At 35.8% G+C, this 24,762-nt stretch overlaps 1 protein-coding gene across 15 annotated transcripts in view; it reads right to left on the minus strand.

Annotated features, from left to right (window-relative positions):
• Grik2 (glutamate receptor, ionotropic, kainate 2 (beta 2)) overlaps nt 1-24,762 on the minus strand; it is a 696,482-nt gene that overhangs the window by 408,415 nt on the left and 263,305 nt on the right. For all 15 annotated transcript variants that reach the window (XR_001779464.2, XR_003948597.1, XR_001779465.2 and 12 more), the window contains one exon: nt 21,588-21,761. Coding sequence is in view for 12 of the 15 variants with exons in the window: in NM_001111268.3 (NP_001104738.2) it covers nt 21,588-21,761 (174 nt within the window). In the remaining 3 variants the exon portion in view is untranslated. The remainder of the gene's footprint in view (nt 1-21,587; nt 21,762-24,762) is intronic.

Genomic DNA, 24,762 nt, shown 5'->3' on the forward strand with positions numbered 1-24,762 from the left:
TGCCATTGACTCAAGCCATTGACACTATGAAACCTAAACTAGACTCTATACTTTTAAAAATGAGCAAATTCATATAAATACACTATTTTGTACATATTCATTATTGTGTTTTCAATTGACTGCAGCTAATCTGTTACTTTTCTTACTAAGCTATTAACTATTCAGGTGTGTGTGTGAGAGAGAGAGAGAGAGTCATAGAGAGAGAGAGAGAGAGAGAGAGAGAGAGAGAGAGAGAGAGAGAGAGAGAGAGAAAGGTGTATGTGCTCCTCTTATCATCCACAAAATCTGTTATTACATATATAAGATTATTTTCAGAATGAGCACATAAAAACAGTACATCAAAAATTTTTTATAAAGGATTGACTTGGTACCATTTCAACATCTGGGCTGTTTAATAACTTTACATTTCTCTTCTGGTTCAATTTGGTCACAGGGTATTCCGAAGATTAATGAATAAAATATTTATGAGTTCTTTTAGAAAGGCAAATGAAAGATCAACATAATATTTCCTCTCTGAATAATAAAGCAAAAGAATTCCTAATATCCCTTAGGCAAATTCACCTAAAACTCCTCATTTCATTTTGTCTGAAATATTCTTTTGATTTATTAATGTGGATTTAAAGAGTACTGGTCTGAGCAGTTTAAAGCATCAAAGTAGAACCTTCCACATTTCTTAAAACTTTATATCACAAAAATGCATAGACTATATTTTTAAAAATTAGGCTTCTCAAATTCCATTTATCATTCATGCTTACTTACTCACTTATTACCCAAACATTAAAGTAAACAACTATGTATGCTCTTCTGTAGAACCTATACGTTTACATTTATATTCATATGCAACATTGTACAAATACAGTGTCAAGACTCTGAGAATAATGAAGTTTAATTTGAGCAGAAACAACACACTCATGAGCAGGAACAGCATTTGGATTGTAATAAGTGAATGCCTTTTATGGGCAAGTCACTATGTGCAATAAACCACCTGTGAGCTGTATAAATATGACATATTCAATATGTAGATTTACAGTATGATCCAATCATTACATTTCCATTGAATAGATGAACTGACTGAGGCTTTGCTATACTAAAAAGTTAATGGAAGTTTAGAGAGAATGTAATGGCAGACTTTGGTTTTTATGGCCAGATTCTGATCACAGAGCTCTTTCACTAAGATAGAAGTACAAGATATTTATAGTCATTCAACAGGCTTGGAAAATCTAAGTTAAACTCTATGCTTTAATCTACTGTTCAATAAGAAGTGCCTAGACATTTAGAAAAAGGAATGTCACATATCTTCTTCACATAGTTTTATTTAAATTGAATTAATTGTTACAGAGTGTTATCATGTGAAAAAATAACTTCAAATTCTTGTAGTTGGATATTGCTTTGGGAGTACTAGGCCAAGTTCAATGCACACTATGTTTGAAATCTTGGTAAGAATACTCTGTTAATTAATCCAGTAAAACACATAGTCACGGACATTGCAGTGTTGTTGCATATATAAGAAAATAAAGAACACACTGATGAACTAAAGTGTATTGTGTCAGAATTTGTACATATGCTGGATTAAAAATAAGCAATACCAAAGTAATTTAAAAACACTGAATGATTTTCTAACATTTCACATGTTAGATACTTATTTATTTATTTATATATTTATTTATTATTTACTTTAGGACAATCACAACGTACGTAACTTCTTTTTTTTTTCTTTCCATTTTTTTATTAGGTATTTAGCTCATTTACATTTCCAATGCTATACCAAAAGTCCCCCATACCCACCCACCCCCACTCCCCTACCCGCCCACTCCCCCTTTTTGGCCCTGGCGTTCCCCTGTTCTGGGGCATATAAAGTTTGCGTGTCCAATGGGCCTCTCTTTCCAGTGATGGCCGACTAGGCCATCTTTTGATATATATGCAGCTAGAGTCAAGAGCTCCGGGGTACTGGTTAGTTCATAATGTTGATCCACCTATAGGGTTGCAGATCCCTTTAGCTCCTTGGGTACTTTCTCTAGCTCCTCCATTGGGAGCCCTGTGATCCATCCATTAGCTGACTGTGAGCATCCACTTCTGTGTTTGCTAGGCCCCGGCATAGTCTCACAAGAGACAGCTACATCTGGGTCCTTTCGATAAAATCTTGCTAGTGTATGCAATGGTGTCAGCGTTTGGATGCTGATTATGGGGTGGATCCCTGGATATGGCAGTCTCTACATGGTCCATCCTTTCATCTCAGCTCCAAACTTTGTCTCTGTAACTCCTTCCAAGGGTGTTTTGTTCCCACTTCTAAGGAGGGGCATAGTGTCCACACTTCAGTCTTCATTTTTCTTGAGTTTCATGTCTTTAGCAAATTGTATCTTATATCTTGGGTATCCTAGGTTTTGGGCTAATATCCACTTATCAGTGAGTACATATTGTGTGAGTTCCTTTGTGAATGTGTTACCTCACTCAGGATGATGCCCTCCAGGTCCATCCATTTGGCTAGGAATTTCATAAATTCATTCTTTTTAATAGCTGAGTAGTACTCCATTGTGTAGATGTACCACATTTTCTGTATCCATTCCTCTGTTGAGGGGCATCTGGGTTCTTTCCAGCTTCTGGCTATTATAAATAAGGCTGCTATGAACATAGTGGAGCATGTGTCCTTCTTACCAGTTGGGGCATCTTCTGGATATATGCCCAGGAGAGGTATTGCTGGATCCTCCGGTAGTACTATGTCCAATTTTCTGAGGAACCGCCAGACAGATTTCCAGAGTGGTTGTACAAGCCTGCAATCCCACCAACAATGGAGGAGTGTTCCTCTTTCTCCACATCCTCGCCAGCATCTGCTGTCACCTGAATTTTTGATCTTAGACATTCTGACTGGTGTGAGGTGGAATCTCAGGGTTGTTTTGATTTGCATTTCCCTGATGATTAAGGATGTTGAACATTTTTTCAGGTGCTTCTCTGCCATTCGGTATTCCTCAGGTGAGAATTCTTTGTTCAGTTATGAGCCCCATTTTTTAATGGGGTTATTTGATTTTCTGAAGTCCACCTTCTTGAGTTCTTTATATACGTTGGATATTAGTCCCCCTTCGACAAGGGAGCTAAAACCATCCAGTGCAAGAAAGACAGCATTTTCAACAATTGGTGCTGGCACAACTGGTTGTTATCATGTAGAAGAATGCGAATCGATCCATACTTATGTCCTTGTACTAAGGTCAAATCTAAATGGATCAAAGAACTTCACATAAAACCAGAGACACTGAAACTTATAGAGGAGAAAGTGGGGAAAAGCCTTGAAGATATGGGCACAGGGGAAAAATTCCTGAACAGAACAGCAATGGCTTGTGCTGTAAGATCGAGAATTGACAAATGGGACCTAATGAAACTCCAAAGTTTCTGCAAGGCAAAAGACACCGTCAATAAGACAAAGAGACCACCAACAGATTGGGAAAGGATCTTTACCTATCCGTACGTAACTTCTATTTGACAAACAAGTTTCAATACATTTAATTATCTAAAGTAACAGCATAATGAGATTTGGAAATAGTATTCCTTTATTGATTTAGCCTCTCATGATTTTAAGATATATAGGAAGGACCATGAAGAATACTATACATAACTATATGCCACAAAGAAGAATCTATACAACTAATTTAGTAATTTCCCCTTGTCTTTCAGTCATTGCCCATATATTTAGCTACTTATAATTTGCTACCCCAACATCACATTCTGTAAGATCAAATTTTCATTGTCCTGTTTTTTTTTTTTTTCTTCAAATTACTGTGTATAAGCCACAAGTCCACTAATCCTCTGAACTATTCATCTCTGAGTTCTGTGCATTGTATGTGTACTGTGCTTGTGGATAAAGTACTTTCCTGGTTTAGTTTTTCTTTACCAAATTATTTATAAGATCCCAGACAAGGATCCCAAAGTGGGTAGGAAAAAAAAAATCAGTGGTTTTGTTTTCCATTGTAATTTTAAGTAGAAAAAGGAAAGAAAATGAAGAACGCCAATCAACAATGCTAGACAAAATTGTAAGTAGGATCTGCTTACATTTTACCATTTTAGATTACATAATCTACAGCAATATTTTGAAAATATGTTTTGCCCTTAAATAAGCAAAATGACCATTGTAACAGGGCATTGTTACAACCATTATATTTTTTTTACATAAGGAACAATCACTTAAAACAAAAACTTCATCTCTTCTCAACTTTAGATAATTCTGATTATCTAATCTGCCAGTGAACAAAGGCAATGGAATGTAATAATAAATATTAATGACATTTGTAGGTTTTTGGGTCATCTCAGTTTTCCATTATTAGATTTAACTTGCGGTTAGGTCCATCTGAAAAATCAATAGATTGTAACATGAAGATATATTGCTGCTCTCTTCTTCATGCTACACATTTCATGTCACTAAATCAATCTTCTCTAAGGATAATGAAGGAAGGCTGTGTTTATCACTTCATTACACACTATAAAATATCTTGTACAAATTTTCTGTCATGTTTGACTGTATTGCTGACTTCAAGGTCTTTTTCTTGTTATGATGATAAGAATAAAACCAACAGTTATAAAATGTGTGTTAATACGTCTTTAAAACATTATTTATTTCTAACAAAAGTGTAAGAAGTTAGAAAATGCCTGGAACAAAACTTTCTGTGGAAAAGTTTCTGGTCAAAATTCAAAATGATGTCTTCCAATAAGCCTCAGTGCACAGGCTACCCCAAATGGAGTCACTTACTCTACATGATTGTACCCAACATTTAAAGAACTAGATACAGTCAAAGGAATAGTTGGCTGGTTTTTTATTATTTCATTTGTTTGTGCTTCATTTTGGATTTGCTTTCTGAATACAACATATTATAACCTGTCTGAATAATTAGCATGAAGACAATGATGTGCTGGCTAGTCTTAAGTCAACTTGACACACAAATTAGAGTTAGCTGAACAGAGGGAACCTCAAATGAGAAAATGTCTCCATATTATCTACCTGCAAGGCATTTTTCTAATTTGTGATTGGAGGAGAATGATCTAGCCCATTGTAAATGGTGTCATCACTGGACTGATGGTCTTAGGTTCTTGAAAGCAGGCTGAGCAATCCATAGGGAGCAAGCCTATAAGTAGCACCCTTCCTTGGCCTTGCATCAGCACCTGGAATCCAGGTTCCTATCCTGTTTTATTTCCTGCCCTGAGTTCCCTTGAGGATTGTCAGTGGTGTGGAAGTGTCAGCCAAATAAACCTTTTCTTCTTTAGTTGTAGTGTTTCATTGAAGAACCAGAAACCCTAAGACACCAAAGGTTAACTATTCACGGTATTTTGCTTGTTTTCTGTTGCATAGCTCCTTATTTCCACTTTACAGGTCTACTGATTTGCTATTTCCCAGTAGGACCCTTTGTCTTATTTTGCAGAATATAAGCCATTTGTGCTAAGCAATCCCAAATAAAAGGCATTCACTATATATTAAATTTGTTGTAATATTTTTGTTATCCTTGATTGTTGCTTGTTTTTAATATCATGGAAAACAATACATTTCTATAAAATAAATTGTTGAAAGAATGGAATCAGGTTAAAGGAAGCACACAATTGCAAGACTGTCAACAATCAGAGTTAAAATGTGCCAACAAAGATGGGAGATGAAGTCTTCTACTATTTCAAGTTTTTCATATTGCACATTCATACTAACATTTTCTTGCCAAACATATTAAATTGTTTTACAAAAGTATAATTAAATTATTATTTGTTACTTTTAAACATTTATTTTCTGGGTTTTGTGCATATGAGATTAATCACATTTTTCAAAATGCCATTGCTGATTACAAAATAGTCACTGACAGAAAATCCTTGCAAACAGTTTAATTGGGAACTTTAATCTTAATTCTTATTATGTTGAAGAAAGGCAGCTACATCTAGTTAAAACGAGTAGGCATAAGCAAGAGGTAGCAGTTCTAGTGAAAAATAAACGTGTCTTCTTGTGTACTGTTATTTTTGTGTTTTCTCTTTTTTCTGTGTCTACATTCTCAAAATTTGGTACAGGGTGCTGACTGGCTGGCCTATGTGCAGTTAATTTAATGCTGTGAGTCATGGGGAGAAAATGCTTATCTTTAAGACATAAATAATATAAAAAATTTTAAAATCATTTGATTTCAGAACCTGAAACAAGGGACTGTGGTGCATATTTTACATATAAAAACCTGGCCTCCAGGTTCTCCCAGCATCCCTCAGTCCCTTCCTGGCATTCCTTGACACCACCAACCCTAAACTTTCCAGCCCAGAGAGGGTGGGCTTTCATTCCCCCTCAAAGTCTTTTCCCTATATAATCAAGATATTTTCCTTTTCTCCCTCCCCTGCCCCATCCCCTTCCCTTCCCCCTCCCCTCACCTCCTCTCCCCTCCCTTCCTTTCCCCTCCCCTCTCCTCTCCTCTCCCTTCTCCCCTCCCCTCTCCTCTCCTTTCTCTCTGCATGGGTCCTTTCTCTCTTTCTCTCTTCAGCACCTAGTTGGTACTTTCTCTCTTTCTCTGTCTATGGCAACTCCCTTGGCCACAATTCTTGGGGCCAGTGAATGCAACCAAAAACAGCTTCCTCGTAAACCTGCCTTTAATACATTATAATCTGTTTTTTAAATTGGCTTGTTTCACCAATGGTGAAATAACCTATTAAAAATGTCCTGGCTTGCTGTTAACAAAATGGTTTTTAGAATCCATTTGAATTTGAACTCAAACTCACCACTCTGGTAAACATTCACAGAAGTTTCTGCACCAAATGAGCTAAATATTTGGACCTTAGTGGTGACATTATCTAGTTTCTGTACCCCAAACTGACTCCCTTAATCTGTTGGAAAAGAATATGAAAACAAACAGAAGCATTAGAGTTAAATTTGTCACAATGAGGTTTCCTCCTTTCAGCTAACTTTAATTTGTGTGTCAAGTTGACAGCACATCAGGCTACTTCAGGCTACTTATGTTTCTTTGTGATCAAAGCAGAGAATTGTCTTTATTCTAATTATTCAGACAGATGACTATATGATATGTTCGAAAGCAAAGGAAAAGGAAATTTTTTCAAAAGGATTGCATAGTTAATCATATGTAAAGTGCATAAAGAAAAGATTATATTTACAAAGTATCTGGAGGATTCAACTAACTCAAAAGAAAGGCAACTAGATCATCTGAAATGTATGGTAACATAAGAGTATGTTTTGATACTTGAAGTAAGTGTGGGAAGAAAAGTATCCTGTTGATAATTATATCATTGAGTGAGCCATGGCATTCTCACTAGTATTTGTGGGCAAACTGAGACTATTGGGCAGGTTTTTTAAGTTGTATCTAGAGGATTCAAACTTTAATCAAAATGTTTCCACAGGATTTAGTTCTATTGAATGAAATTACTATAAATACAACAAATAAATAATAATAAAACTATCATTAATCAATGTGTTTCTAACCTATAGTAACTGCTCAAAGAGAATTTTCAATTGAGGATAATTCTTCATTGACTCTAGAAGGTTGCTGGACAGAACACTGAGGGAAATGACAGCTAATTACACAGTGAAGGACCATGATGATTTTGTCGGAAGCAACTTCCACAATTGCATAAGCACAAAAAATTGTGATCTTTCAACAGAGAATGAAACAGACAGAGTACTGCCATGAGAGCTCATATCTAGGAAGCTGAGAAATACCTAGATTCTAATATGTGGTCGTACCTATCAATGACAAGACCAGTGTTCATACTGGAAGAAATTAGAACTGCAGAAGTAGTCTTGCTTTCAATAGTAATTTAGATAAATAACAGTTATACTAGGATGGCAATTAAGATGCTAACTCATCCAGAAGATAAAAGTGTGAATCCAATTTATTGTTTCCTTTTATAGTTCTGACATAAAGAATGTAGAACTCTAACATTATGATCTTACGAGGTGGCAAATGACTATGATACTGATAATGACAGGCCTTGTTTCAAGAAATAAGAACTTTGCTGATAATTCTATTTTCATGGAGTCATGGGGGTAGTGGGTTCAGGGGGATAAAAAGAAATACATAAACACTGTGATCTCATGAGGGAAGGTTGCCAATGCCATATTGCCAGGCTATAATTCTTCTCTTTTCTGATTCATGTCATCTTAATTTCCTGGCTCTATTCATTCTGGAGGAAACTGAGAGCTGCTTTTCTCTCCTACATGTATAATGACTTACTATAAAAAAATGCTTGAGAGAACAAGTATTAGTACATGCATCAATATACTGACTTTAATCCATATCTAAAACAGAGATATTTTTATAAAAATAGGAAGTATTTTATATAAATAACTGCTGTTGTATAATTAAAACCTTTTGGGCATGGATATAATAGAGTACTTGCCTAGTAATCATAAGACACTGGATTTGATCTTCAGCGTCCACAAATTTGTATTTTTTTATTTTTATAACAATAGAATTACTTCATGTATTTATATATTTATCAATGCTGCAACATGAATATTATGGAAAAAACAGCCTGTATCAACCTTGGGAAAAACAAAACCTTTGATAATAAACCTTATACCTACTTTCAAAATATTCTATGGTGATACAATGATTACCTTAAGGATATTATCTGACAAGCCTCATCAATCCTGACATTACCAAGGACTCAAAACACGTGGATGAAGAGGTAATTATAAATTACATGGAAGAATTTTACACACTCTCCTAATTTAATATGCCACTTGAAAAGTACCTTAGGACTCTATCAAAAAATATTTGTTACATGAAAATTTCTTCAAATTCTATTTCCTGATATGATTCCTAGAATTTTCAGTAAATCAGATATTTTCTCAGCAGAGCATTTCAATTCTACCTTGTACTCACTCCCAGAGAGTCTCTTGCAAATTCTTTTGATCAGACAGAATGAGAAGGGACTCCGGGTATGAAGAGAATATAAGCATATGTTCTTCCCAACACTTCCTTCTCATGTTCTGGAAAATTAAGTCTTCAAGCAACTCTGCCTCTCCAGAAGAGAAATCAATACACTTTCTCCTTTATTTATCTGTTTAGTAATCATCCACCCAAGTTGCTACAAGATATTACACCGGTCATTTCAGGTATCACATGGAACAGGCATTATCTGATAACCTTGGAAAATGTTGTGATTCCCATGTAGAAATTGATTTGCTAGTTCTGGAAAGGCAAGCATGATTTCTCAGAATAAAATAGTGCTATGAGTGTAGTAAAGTGTTCTAACCAGCTTTATTAAAATAATTCAAAAATAGTTTCCGAACATAAATGTTGATATCTATTTTACAATGTGGCCCCATGGGAAGATCAGCAGTCTCAACCTGGACCCCTGCAATCTCTCAGACACTGAGCCACCAATCAGACAGCATGCAACAGATGATATGAAGCCCCCTATATATATATATATATATATATATATATATATATATATATATATATATATATATATAAGACTGCCTGGTCTGGCCTCAGTGAGAGAAGATTCACCTAAGGCCTTAGAGACTCGAGGCCCCAGGGAGCAGAGAGGCCTGGAGAGGAGGGGGATGTAACAGGTGGGAACAATCCTATTGGAGGCAGGAAAGAAGAGGGGGAAGGAAGAGGTATGGGATAGGGAGCAGTGTGGGGTGGGGTGGGGGCAGACAGGAAAGGGATAAAGTCTGGACTGTAAAAGAGGATATAAAGAATAAAAATGAATAAATTTCCAAAAATCATAAAAATCCAGAACATATACACATACACACAATTGTTATATAAACTTAAAATAGTTTATAATTTAATTGTTATAATAGCATTACTTTCAGTCCCCAAATTTTTATTTATGATCTTCAAAATAATAGTAAATTGAATAGTTGTGACTTTTTATGTTAGAGTTCATTTTAAACCCGGCAATAATTTAGAGGAGAATACTTTGATTTTTTTCTATTTTTTATTAGATATTTTCTTCATTTATATTTCAAATGCTATCCTGAAAGTCCCCTATAGTCTCCTCCACACACACACACACACACACACACACACACACACACACACACCCCGCCCCCCTCCCCACCTACTCCCACTTCTTGGCCCTGGCTTTCCCCTGTACTGAGGCATCAGGGAAATGCAAATCAAAACAACACTGAGATTCTACCTCACACCAGTCAGCATGGCTAAGATCAAAAATTCCGGTGACAGCAGATGTTGGCAAGTATGTGGTTAAAGAGTAACACTCCTCCATTGTTTGTGGGATTGAAAGCTTGTACAACCACTCTGGAAATCAGTCTGGTGGTTCCTCAGAAAATTGGGCATAGTACTACCGGAGGATCCAGCAATACCTCTCCTGGGCATATATCCAGAAGATGTTCCAACTGGTAATAAGAACACATGCTCCACTATGTTCATAGGAGCCTTATTTATAATAGCCAGAAGCTGGAAAGAACACAGATGTCCCTCAACAGAGGAATGGACACAGAAAATGTGGTACATTTACACAATGGAGTAAAACTACCTATTCAACATTGTACTTGAAGTCCTAGCCACAGCAATTATACAACAAAAGGAGATCAAGGGGATACAAATTGGAAAGGAAGAAGTCAAAATATCACTTTTTGCAGATGATATGATAGTATATATAAGTGACCCTAAAAATTCCACCAGCGAACTCCTAAGCCTGATAAACAGCTTCAGTGAAGTAGCTGGATATAAAATTAACTCAAACAAGTCAATGGCTTTTCTGTACACAAAGGATAAACAGGCTGAGAAAGAAATTAGGGAAACAACACCCTTCTCAATAGTCACAAATAATATAAAATACCTTGGCGTGACTCTAACTAAGGAAGTGAAAGATCTGTATGATAAGAACTTCAAGTCTCTGAAGAAAGAAATTAAAGAAGATCTCAGAAGATGGAAAGATCTCCCATGCTCATGGATTGGCAGGATCAACATTGTAAAAATGGCTATCTTGCCAAAAGCAATCTACAGATTCAATGCAATCCCCATCAAAATTCCAACTCAATTCTTCAACGAATTAGAAAGGCCAATCCGCAGATTCATCTGGAATAACAAAAAACCTAGGATAGCTACTCTTCTCAAGGATAAAAGAACCTCTGGTGGAATCACCATGCCGGACCTAAAACTGTACTACAGAGCAATTGTGATAAAAACTGCATGGTACTGGTATAGTGACAGACAAGTAGACCAATGGAACTGAATTGAAGACCCAGAGATGAACCCACACACCTATGGTCACTTGATCTTCGACAAGGGAGCTAAAACCATCCAGTGGAAAAAAGACAGCATTTTCAACAAATGGTGCTGGCACAACTGGCGGTTATCATGTAGAAGATTGCGAATTGATCCATTTCTATCTCCTTGTACTAAGGTCAAATCTAAGTGGATTAAGGAACTCCACATAAAACCACAGACACTGAAACTTATAGAGGAGAAAGTAGGGAAAAGCCTCGAAGACTTGGGTACAGGGGAAAAATTCCTGAATAGAACAGCAATGGCTTGTGCTGTAAGATCGAGAATCGATAAATGGGACCTCATAAAATTGCAAAGCTTCTGCAAAGCAAAAGACACCGTCAATAAGACAAAAAGGCCACCAACAGATTGGGAAAGGATCTTTACCTATCCCAAATCGGATAGGGGACTAATATCCAATATATACAAAGAACTCAAGAAGGTGGACTTCAGAAAATCGAACAACCCCATTAAAAAATGGGGCTCAGAACTGAACAAAGAATTGTCAACTGAGGAACATCGAATGGCTGAGAAGCACCTGAAAAAATGTTCAACATCCTTAATCATCAGGGAAATGCAAATCAAAACAACCCTGAGATTCCACCACACACCAGTCAGAATGGCTAAGATCAAAAACTCAGGTGACAGCAGATGCTGGCGAGGATGTGGAGAAAGGGGAACACTCCTCCATTTTTGGTGGGATTGCAAGCTTGTACAACCACTCTGGAAATCAGTCTGGCGGTTCCTCAGAAAATTGGACATAGTACTACTGGAGGATCCCGCAATACCTCTCCTGGGCATATATCCAGAAGATGTCCCAACCGGTAAGAAGGACACATGCTCCACTATGTTCATAGCAGCCTTATTTATAATAGCCAGAAGCTGGAACGAACCCAGATGCCCCTCAACAGAGGAATGGATACAGAAAATGTGGTACATTTACACAATGGAATACTACTCAGCTATTAAAACAATGAATTTATGAAATTCCTAGGCAAATGGATGGACCTGGAGGGCATCATCCTGAGTGAGGTAACCCAATCCCAAAGGAACTCGCACAATATGTACTCACTGATAAGTGGATATTAGCCCAGAAACTTAGGATACCCAAGATATAAGATACAACTTGCTAAACGCATGAAATTCAAGAAGAAGGAAGACCAAAGTGTGGACACTTTATCCCTTCCTAGAAATGGGAACAAAACATCCATGGAAGGAGTTACAGAGACAAAATTTGGAGCTGTGACAAAAAGATGGACCATCTAGTGATTGCCATATGCAGGGATCCATCCCATAATCAGCTTCCAAACGCTGACACCATTGCACATACTAGCAATGTGTGACCCAGATATAGCTCTCTCTTGTGAGACTATGCCGGGGCCTAGCAAATACAGAAGTGGATGATCACAGTCAGCTATTGGATGGGTCACACGGCCCCCAATGCAGGAGCTAGAGATATTACCCAAGGAGCTAAAGGGAACTGCAACCCTATAGGTGGAACAACAATATGAACTAACCAGTACCCCGGAGCTCTTGTCTCTAGCTGCATATGCATCAAAAGATGGCCTAGTCGGCCATCACTGCAAAGAGGGGCCCATTGGACTTGCCAACTTTAGATGCCCCAGTACAGGGGAACGCCAGGGCCAAAAAGGGGGAGTGGGTGGGTAGGGGATTGGGGGGGTGGGTATGGGGGACCTTTGGGATAGCATTGAAAATGTAAACGAGGAAAATACCTAATTTAAAAAAAAGATTAGTTCTCTGCAAATAAATAATTAAAAAAAAGAATGAATTTATGAAATTCCTAGGCAAATTGATGGATCTGAAGGGTATCATCCTGAGTGAGGTAACCCAATCACAAAAGACCTCACATGATATGTACTCACTGATAAGGGGATATTAGCCCAGAAACTTATAAATACCCAAGATACAATTTGCAAAACATGTGAAACTCAAGAATGAAGACCAAAGTGTGGATATTTCATCCCTCCTTAGAATGGGGAACAAAATACCCATGGAAGGAGTTACAGAGACAAAGTTTGGAGCTAAGACAAAAGGATGGACCATCCAGAGATTGCCCCATCTGGGGATCCATCCCATAATCAGCCACCAAACGCAGACACTATTGCATACACCAGCAAGATTTTGCTGGAAGGACCCTGAAAATACTTTGAGCTTAAGTTATTTAAGTATGTTTCCTCTGATAAACAATCTCAAATTTATTTTATATCAAAATCAAATGACTAGAAACACTCAACTGTTTCTTTGTTTACAGGAGTAAAAATTCCCTCACAGTATTTTCTTAAGATTAAAAGTAAAAGGGTTTTTATGTTCTAGAAATTATTTTTATGATTAAAACAAAAAAAACAATTTTGCAATATTATACTTGTTGTGTTTAAATACTAACTACCTATACACTACTCCATGTGAATTATGTTTACCAAATACTGTAATTTGGGAAAATTCGATTTCTCTTTGCTTTGTTTGCAAGCATGCTTTGAAAGCCCATTGAAGTAATTAATGGGAACATACCATCACATTAGAGAATGATTTTGTAGATACAAATATACAGCATGTGTATAAATTTTATCTTTAGTTTAATACTCATAAAAAGCAATTGGTAATGACCTATGAAATGTGGCTATAGCAAGTTTTGGATATTTTTAAGTTGTAACAATAATTTGATATATAAATACATTCAATGAGAGTATATCAAGCATACAGAACTCACAAATGTTTGGAAAAAATCCTCCAAAGCCTATAGAAAATCAGAGTCATATTTGGCTGCTGGGAAAAAAAAATGACAAAGCTTTTAACTAATCTGACTGGTATGTGTGATCTCAAGTATTTATCAATTTGCCAAAGACAATAGAAAGAAAATTAAGTACAAATATCTACATATATTTTGTGCCATTTGCTCATTGAAAGAGCAGTATCTTTGATAGAGTATATAAAAGAAATTAAATAATACTTCTTGAAGCCTATCTGGTTTTGTGGTCTGTATTACTTAACATTGTAATTAAAACAATTTAAATGATTATTGCCATATTAGATATCCATCATAGCATCTGTATCAACAAAAAATTTGCCCAAGATTGGACTCTCTCAAAGTTTATTCATATTATATTTTCTAGGATTTGAATATGAATATGAGTATTGACTAGTCATGAATCTTAGAATTGTGAGACTGAGGTAGGTTTTTTGTTATGTAAAAATTTACATGACATATTATATTAAGAAGTATCAAGTCAAAAGACAGGATATAAAGAGCATTGATATAAGCATTGCATCTGGTTAATATTTAGCTCTACATAGAGTAGTAAGTGAATATAATGATATCCCCAAAGTTAGTGAGCAATCCCTCTATGTTTTTGGTGTTATTTTGGTGTTAATGAGAGTGGGAATATGACACTTAATTTTAGACCAGAATCCAGTAATTAAGATGTCTGAGGAGAATTCTTAGTGTTTTGAGAACATTCCAAGAAAACAAGACAAAAAGTCTTTGGACCTTGGATTCTTCAAAACAGAGAGTTGTTCTTGAAATGTATTGTTCCTGCATGTGGCTTTTTCTAGTGTTTGTATATATCATGAACTAAAGAGATCTTTCCTCATGTTATCTTTATTAACCCTCAGAGTATAAACCATCTGAGTCACAGAATTTATTTGACTATTGTATGAGTCTGCCTCATTTATGAGCTTCATTTCTCAGGTCCCACCACCCTTAGAGAAGTGACATGTGTCACCTGACCAGGGACCTGAAGCCAACTATGAGACAAGAGAGTGGGAACCCTTGTTGAAGGAGGTAAATGAAAATAGTGAGACAGAAACCAGGAAAACCTTTGCCTTATTTTTAGCTAGTGCATCTTTCTTTAAAAGGCAGAGCACAGCATTAAAATCAAAATTAGAATGCTTATTATTATAATCCCTGATTTCCAGAAGAAGAACATTTAGATAAAGACTGTGGGGTAGAGTCTAAAATAATACTGTGAAGGCATATGAACAAGTGAGGAGAGGTCCTTATTCAAATTTGGGTCACCCAAGTATTGTTTTGGACTATTATCAAGGTACAGAAGGAAGACAAAGATGATATTAATTGCAAGGAAGAGATGGCTACATTTCTTGAATGGCAATAAACTGAATGATATGATCAAACCTTAAAAGTGTTAAATAATGCAAAAAAAAAGATTTTTCTCTAGTCAGGCATAATGAAAAGTAAAAACAGTGCCACTGACAATTATGTTATTGATGAATCCCTCAGACTTCTGACTGAAGTCTTCTTTAGATATGTAGTTTCCATTGCCTAAATAAGATGATCCTGAAGCATGGGGTGGGGAACTTGATAGTTAATATAATGTAGAATCTTCTCAATGTTTTAATGAAGGCTTAGAAGGGCCTATGGAAAGGCTAACTTTATAACCTAGATAAATGAGGATACAACAGAGAAAAGTAATTCCTTTACCAACTCTTCCTCAGCCTCATTAGCTTGGTATTTCCAATGCAATTTCAATGAAATAAAAATGTTTATTGAGATTAGACATGAATATAATGAAATATTTTATAAAGGTTTATGATTCCTATGCACCACTGTTCCATATTGCTATAAAAGTTTGTTTTTGTTTGTTTGTTTGTTTTGTTTGTTTGTTTTTGGTTGTAGCAATAATGTCCAAGGTTTGCTATTTAATTTTTATGTAATTGCTTATATGGTTCTTAGTCCTTCCCAATTTCTTCAGTGAAAATGTGGCCCATAAAAAAAGTTCAAAACATAAGACTAGGAATGGTCCTGGAAATGTCACATATGAAATGCTGACATGTACTGGTAGATGGGTATCAATAGATTATCAGTTGCATAATATACATCCTACAGCCCTCATGCATGTTATAGATATAGTTATGTATACTTGGATGAACCTTGATAAGGGATCTGACTTTGAGTGTAGTTATATTAAAATTATATAAGGACTCTTTGAGCCTTATGCTGATTTCATAGAAAGATTCAACTATAGTACTAAGGAACAAGTAAAAGGGGAAATAAAGTCAGTAGTTATTATTAAAACAGCTGGCTTTTGATAATATCAATTAAATTACTGGTATTTCCAAGAAATAGTCAGATCTGAGACAGAGAGGGAGAGAGAGAGAGAGAGAGAGAGAGACAGAGACAGAGACAGAGACAGAGACAGAGACAGTGACAGAGGGAGATGGAGAGAGAGAGAGGAAGGAAGGGAGGAAGTATTACGGATTTTATGAAATTTTGTAGAAATATGGAGACCAACAAACAGAGCTGTTCAAAGATACATGTCAGCAAAATGTTTCAATTGTAGCTGATCTGGCTACAAAGAAACTTTGAAAATCTCTCCTATAGCAAATGAATAGTCAGAATCAGTCAGATCCTGGCTTGGGCCCTAAATTCAAGAAAGGAAAATATTGAGCTAAGGAATGCCAATCTAAATATGATAAGGCTGGCAATTCATTGCCTAGCAACAATAACAATACCAGTCAACAACTGGGAAAATGATTGCCTGCGTCCCCAAGCCCTATAAAATAAGAGCATTTAAATCCAATAACAATAACATTTGTGCCACCTTCTGATTACAAATCAATCTAATCTTTTATTATAATCTCTGACTCAAGGCAGTGCTACTATTGATATTCCTTGCCCTAAATATATTGTCATTTCCCATCTTCAATGTCTTTATAAGTTACATACAGGATATTGGGGACCTATACTGCCTGGAACAGTTGACTTTGATTTGGTCTCAGTAGGTTATCTATGAAAAGAATTGTTCATACAGGAGTCATTAATGAAGATTATATAGGAAAAACAGCAGTCATGATTACTGTGCCCACTGATTAGCAATTTAAAGCAGGATAAAAAATTGCACAATTATCATTTTTGCTTTATGTAGCCACTTCACAAGAATGTGCTTCACGAGGAAGTATTTGTTAGTACAGATAAAGCTGCAGATTTAAGTACTTTATTAAAGGAATGTAATAAACCACTGTTGAATTTTTAAATGAGAGGAAATTTTTTACAGGATTGAATGATTCTGGAGCTTAAGTGTCTATTATAACAATAGAAGAATGACCCTTCAAATGGCCTGCTATGAAGGTAAATTCAATCCTAATAGGGTTGGGAACTGTGAGTTCTAAGAATACAAAGTACTACAAAATTATAATGCATAGAGTAGGAAGGCACAGTAGCAGTCCATTTTGGCCTCATGCTACCAATGTTCCAATAAATCTTTGGGTAAGGGAATTTCTACAACAAGTTAATGCAGAGATCTATATCTCCACCTCTTCACAAGTCCATTGAGAAGAATAGGATGTCCAAAAAAAAAAGAGGACTAGGGAAAAGTTGCAAGATATTATTGAACCTATATTCCCAGAAAAACCAAACCAGAAACATGAATTTGGATTTTCATAGAAGACATTGAAAAATTCTACCTTTAAAAATTACCTAGGAATCTAATGAGGTTGTCAGGACTCCTCAATGGGACTTTTTATTTTTTAAAGAAAAGACCCTTAACCAGTTATTCAGTGAGAAGTTGAAGAAAGGGCATATAGGACTCTACTTTTCATCCTAGAATTTTCCTAATTTTTGTAATTAAAAAGAAATTTGGTAGATGGAGATTGTTGATTGGCTTACAGAATGTTAATGCCACCATGTGGCCAATGGGAGTTTTACAGACAAGTTTAGCTATGTTTGTTTAGCCTTGAATAGTTTAAGATGGAAAAGATTACTTTTATACTATTCATCTTTATCCTAGTGATAACTTATATTTTACCTTTTCTTTTACCCACAGCAAATCTTAAAGAACATCAGCAATGATGGACCATATTAGCGTAAGGCATGAAAACTCTCCTACTATATTTCAATACTATGTAGGAAAGGTTTTAGAGTCTTTGATATAGACCTTCCCTACCTCAAATAAGTTTGACTCATATTGTTCATTATATGGATGATATCCTATTAGCCAATTCTAAAGATGAAGAGCTACAATCCAAAAATTAAGACTCAAGATATGCTACATAAAAAGGAACTTATTTTTGCACCTGAAAATGGTACAAAACCAGATATTGTGCAATATTTGAGACAACTAGTAGGTAGAGCAGCTTTTAACACACACACACACACACACACACACACACACACACATGCATGCATACACACATGTATGCAGACACATGAGTACACACATAAAATTCCAGTAAACACGACATGTTAAAAATACTTAACAACTTTCTGAAGTTTACTAGGGAATGTTAATTGGCTATGACCTACATTAGGAATACCTTGTTATGCCTTAACCAATTGATTTAAAACTCTAGAAGGAGAGACAGTATCAAGGAGTCCTTGCAGATTATCTTGAAAGGCAAAGGAAGAATTAGATCTACTTTACTCCAGAATAAAGGAGTCATCTGTGTATTTTGGGGATCCTTGCCTTCCTTTACTTATTTGCCCCACTAAATTTTCTCCTACTGGTGTAAGAGCACAATAGCAAAAATCTCTGGAATGAACTTATTTACATGATAAGGGCCATAAAATACTGTTTACCTTACTCTTGTTTAATTTGGAGTTCTTGGGGAGACCTGATGTCAACAATGATAAGGATTTGATTCTTGCTGTCTTATATTGACTTTAATTAACAACAGTCTTTTTTAGCATTACAGAACTCTATGGATTTTCAAATTTCATTTTCAGATTACTATGTAAGCATAGGAAACCATCATCCATCTGATAAACCATGGAATTTTCTGGTACAAAGTGAATCAGTGATTACAAAAATTAACCAACCTTCTCATATTTTACAGCTAATATTTATTTTGTTGATAGCTCATCTATGGGTATAAAAGAGATTTGTGGTACAGATAACCATCAGTTTATAAAGACTTCTTTTTTCTCAGTCCAATGGTTGGAATTGGCTGCTTTGATTCATCTACTATGGTCAACTCTATTATGGTTGATTCACAATATTGTAAATATTGTTTTAGATGCTGCTTGTGTTGTAGGATTAATTATAGCAGTAGGACATGATTTGATTTTGTTTTTACATTCTTTTATACTCCAATTTCTACAGGAACTACAACAAGTACCTAATATTCACATGTACCCTTTGTTTATTACTCATCCTGTGCATATCTAACCATCTTTGTTTTATTGCAGAAGTAAATAATACATATGATCCATTAACCTACCATATACCCTAGATTAGGAACATCAACACATACACACTAATGTTAATAGACTTCTTGTGTAAAACCATATCCTACTTGGACAAGAGAGACAGATTGTGCAGACTGTCCATTTTTTCCTCCATACACTATCATAATCATATAGATGGACATAATCCCATAGATAAAAATACTAACAAATTATGACAAGTGGTGTTAGCACTTTTGTTTTGCACCTCAAATGCCATACCTGAAGTTTGCATTGACAAATATTCTAAATGTCATTCATTCATTTACTCATTCATTCATTAGTTCATAGAATGCTTTTGCAATTTTCTTACATTAACTTTCTCTATTACATGAGTGTGTACTTCCATAAAAATGGAAAATGAACCAGCCTGTGGTATGAAAAAATTAAAACTTACCTAAAGATGGAATAATAATCATATTATAGGCATTATATAAAAACACATATAACATTTAAACAGCAAATATTAAAAAATTAAAAAGGGGTAGCACCAAGAGATCTTCTTGCACTTTCCTTTTTTACTTTTAATTTATCAAAATTGCCTCAAGGTACTATATGTTCAAGAGCTCAAAAACATTTATTGATAGGACATTCTGAACTACCTTCGGCTAGCCCTGTGTGGTTTAATCATCTGTCATTGAAAATGGACTTACTGAAATATTATAGATCCCTTTTCAGTTCCTTCAGTCTTAGGCCATCAAGGACAACAACAGAGGGTGAAGGGAGAGTAAAAGTCACCACAGAGAGAGTGAACCTTCAGCTAAAGAGCGAAAGGAGATATCAACCATATCAGCAGAAGTCAAGTCTGACCACTTACAGCCAACTTAAGACCCCGTGCATCAAGAGAGAAGTTGCTTTACTAAGGACTCGAGTTTATGCCTTAATCTTGAGACCATAATAGATTCATCCATCCACCTAAGGAAGAAACTACATTTAATTTTGCCTTGTGATTTGAATCACTTCCATTTTCATGGGACATCATAACATTTGTGTTCCTATTAGAGATAGATATGTACTTACTTTCTACAAAATAATAGAACTATAATCATATGTGTCTGTTTTCAATTTATTTTCTATACTTTTCTGATCAATATAATAATGTAAGTAATAGTAATAGGCTTAGTTTGGATCTCTGTTTCCGGTTGCAGAGTATAATAACAAAAAATACTTTCACTAGTTTAATATATTTCATTGTGTTTATAATTTGATTACTTATCCAATATGCATGTATCAAATTATAATTGAAATTTTCTGTAACATATTAAACCAAAACCACTTTGAATATTCTGCAATTAGAAAATAATAAATAAAGGGGCAGGGATATCACAAAGTGGTCAAGGGGGGGAATATCAGAACATGGGTAAAGGGGGAAATGTCAGAATGTGGATAAGGGGGGAATGTCAGAATGTGTGAAGAGGGGAATGTCAGAATGTGGGAAGGGGGGATGTCAGAATGTGGGTTAGGGGTAGAATGTCAGAACATGGTGCATCAATGGAGTAGAAGGGAATCTTTAGACATCAGTTTCTTCACAACACAAAATCGTTCTTGAATGTGTTTTTATACTTCTCCAAGGTGTACCATATAGAAGTTAATTTCTTCACATTACTTATTTTTGCTTGCTCTTGTTATTGAATTAAATGTTTAAACCCAAGGCTGGGCAGTGGTGGTGCACACCTTTAACCCCAGCACTTGGGAGGTAGAGGCAGGTGGATTTCTGAGTTTGAAGCCAGCCTGGTCTACAGAGTGAGTTCCAGGACAGCCAGAGCTATAGAGAGAAACCCTGTCTTGAAAAACCAAAAACCAAAAACTGAAAAAAAAAAAGTTTAAACCCTTGTATGTATTTTTTTGGCATCTGTGCCTTGTCCTTGCTACTGTATATAGTTTGAACTCATGATAACTTTGCTCATGAGACATATCTTAACCCTCAGAGGATAAATTGTCTAAGGCAATGTAAATTTACCTATTACATTAGCCTTTAGACTGCGTCATTTTCCATCAGCTCCAGTTTCCAAAACCCCAATTCCTATAGAACATTGACCACATAATGCTAATAGGACTATTTACAATAGGACTTCTGATATTATATATTTTCTATCAAAACATCAAATTACTGTTTACATCCAGATAGCTTAAAGATGTATGAAATAGTACTTAGAAACACTCAAAGTGATTTTTAAAATAGTTCTTCATACCGTCATAAATCCATCCAGCAAACCTGAGTCAGGTTTTGGAGGTGCCTGTAACCGTTCCATCGACCACTTCTCGATGATGGAGGAGACTTGGGTATTCTCTGTATTTAGTATTCTGAACCCTGTCATATTTACGCCACTGTATCTGTAGGGCTCCACATCAAGAGCGAAGAGGTCCTGAAACACAATTTTTCTTGTGTCACCAAAAGTAGATTTTTTTTTCAACAAGCTTACAATTCTGAACTTTTCACTTCTGATCTTTGTTAGGATACCTCCAGCACCGTATCTCAACATCTGCCAAGTATTGCCAATCAATTAGATACAAATAAACTATTCTTAAGTTTATACAAAGCAAATGTGTTTACTTTGCACATGAACATGTGTATTGATTACATCATAATTTAAGCAACAGAACAATAAACCTTTCTGTATTATACATTTACTATTTCTATAATCTTTCTTTTGATAAGGATGTCTTGATCTTTTATTTTATGCAATGGTATTTTCTTGTTCCTACTTCTTGCCCACTTAGTCACATTTTAGTTTTGTTTTCTAGTTTTGTTTTTTCTAGTGTTCTTTTGCTCTTCTTCTTGCTTTCACTTAGAGAAGTCAGTTAGGAAATAAGTATATACCTAGTAATAACTATATGAAAGGTTAAAAAAATAATTAACATTACTGACATTGTTGCTCATAGGAAATTTGCACTTTGTTTTATATGCCCCATCTGGAGTTTAACCATAATGAACATTTTCTATTGCCCTCTCAAATCTGTACATCATGAAAATCCTTATTCTGCCTGATAATTTTCCTAGGAGACACAAGACCAAAGCTATCAAGGAAGTTGAATGCCATTATATGGACACAGTACTTGAGATTTCTATCCACTTTCTAACACTTTTTTCAGCTCTTCCTGGACAGTCTAAGATCCAAGGCACATGACTTTCGCTGATCCTGTGTACATCTTGCTTGCTCCTTGCACTGCTCTACCTTTCAGGGAACAGGCACAAAATTTAGTGGAAAGAAGCTGACATTGTCCTGAGTTGTATTCTGTACTGCAGAGTAAGTTTTATACCTTTAGTGTTCAATTTTTATGATATAATCAAGGAGATGGTATATATTTTACTCAAGATGCAAATAATTAATATATGGTAGTATATACCAAAGGAAAATAGTTAAAATGTTAAGCAAAATTGAAGTTAAAAAGAAACAAGCCAATTAATTTTTTTTTGGTTAATGATAATTCTTTTTCTTTTCCTTCTTTTTTTTTAAGTCCATACACCTATCTATATCATTTTTTAATAAAGAAATCAGAAAATACACTCTGGAAAAGAAAAGACATAATCTTTTTTTAAATTAGATATTGTCTTTATTTACATTTCAAATGTTATCCTCTTTCCTAGTTTTCTCTCTGAAAATCCCCTATCCCTTCCCTGCTCCCCCAGTTACCCAACCCACCCACTCCTGCATCCTGACTAGGCCATCCTCTGCTACATATTCAGCTAGAAACATGAGTCCCACCATGTGTTTCATTTGATTGGTGGTTTAGTCTCAAGGAGTTCTGGGGGTACTGATTAGCTAGAGAAAGTACCCAAGGAGATGAAGGGATTTGCAGCCTGATAGGAGGAACAACAATGTGAATGATATTTCATAGAGCAAATGGGATCTGAGTTGTAAGGTGAGTCAAACCACTGTACACAAAATCCAGAGGTTTAGCATACTGAATATTTTAAGATGAAAGAAAGTTAATAGTGTAAAAGAAAGATACATTATCACTTCCTCTCAACTCTCTTTCTCTCTCTCTCTTTCTTAGAGTGGGCTATAAAAGAATTTCTTTGGTCTGCGTACTTTAAAAAGTGTTCCAAAGAGCCTTTGTTCTCTACCATATACTGTCTCCAGACAGTGAGCAGTACAGAATGGGGAAACTCCTGACTACTCAAGGTACATAAATGACCACTGAGTGTTTGGTGCTAAACAGGACATTTATATCTCCTCTTCTAAGTCTCAGGAAACATAAAGGAAGAGAGAGCTAAAAGAATAAAGTATGAATATAGAATGAAGGATTATTAAAATGTTCACTTTAAGGCATGGTAGTCATTGCAAACATCATCTCTGCTACTATAGCTGTTTACACTAGGCCTGCATAAGACTAGATCTGTCAACAACCAATCATGCAGAAAGAACTGGTTCTACAGTTGGCCCATTGACTATTGATGGATCTTAAGGGATTGCTTCAGTTGTGTACCAAACACTGAACTAGCTAAACTCCAGTGGGAGTTGTAAAATCACTGCCATTCTAATGGTCTTAATTAAAATTCACAAGGCAGAAAATGAAACAGAAAGACATGACCAGGAAAAAGAAACCTGTATACAAGATGGCAGGGCATAATAATGGTAAGAAAAAGATAAGGTGGTGGTAAAAAGAAAGAGAATGCATGATAAATGCTCCTGAAACCTTCAAAGAAGAACTCTAAAAATAACAAAAATATGGAGGGATGGCCTTCCTTCTAGAAGATTGCTTCCCTTTATGATTTAAAAGTTCCTAATATCCATCCCATAATTAGCTTCCAAACGCTGACACCATTGCATACACTAGCAAGATTTTGCTGAAAGGACCCAGATATAGCTGTCTCTTGTGAGACTATGCCAGGGCCTAGCAAACACAGAAGTGGATGCTCACAGTCAGCTATTGGATGGATCACAGGGCCCCCAATGGAAGAGCTAGAGAAAGTAACCAAGGAGCTAAAGGGAACTGCAACCCTATAGGTGGAACAACAATATGAACTAACCAGTACCCCCCATGGCTCGTGTCTCTAGCTGCATATGTATCAGAAGATGGCCTAGTCAGCCATCAGTGGAAAGAGAGGCCCATTGGTCATGCAAACTTTATATACCTCAGTACAGGGGAATGCCAGGGCCTAGAAGTGGGAGAGGATGGGTGGAGGAGTGGATGCGGTGGCGTGTGGGGGAATTTGGGGATAGCATTGGAAATGTAAATGAAATAAATACCTAATTAAAAAAAATAAGTTCCTAAGATTTAGAAGAATCTGAATAAAGAGATTTTTCTGAATTTCATATGATTTGTTATTACCATATTTGCCACATTTTTGCAATTGCATTTACAAACAGCTGTATATTCTTCAGCAAATCACAATATAAAACGAGAGAGCCCACTCTCCGG

Source organism: Mus musculus, chromosome 10 (assembly GCF_000001635.26).
Source record: "Mus musculus strain C57BL/6J chromosome 10, GRCm38.p6 C57BL/6J".
NCBI classification, from domain to species: Eukaryota; Metazoa; Chordata; class Mammalia; order Rodentia; family Muridae; genus Mus; species Mus musculus.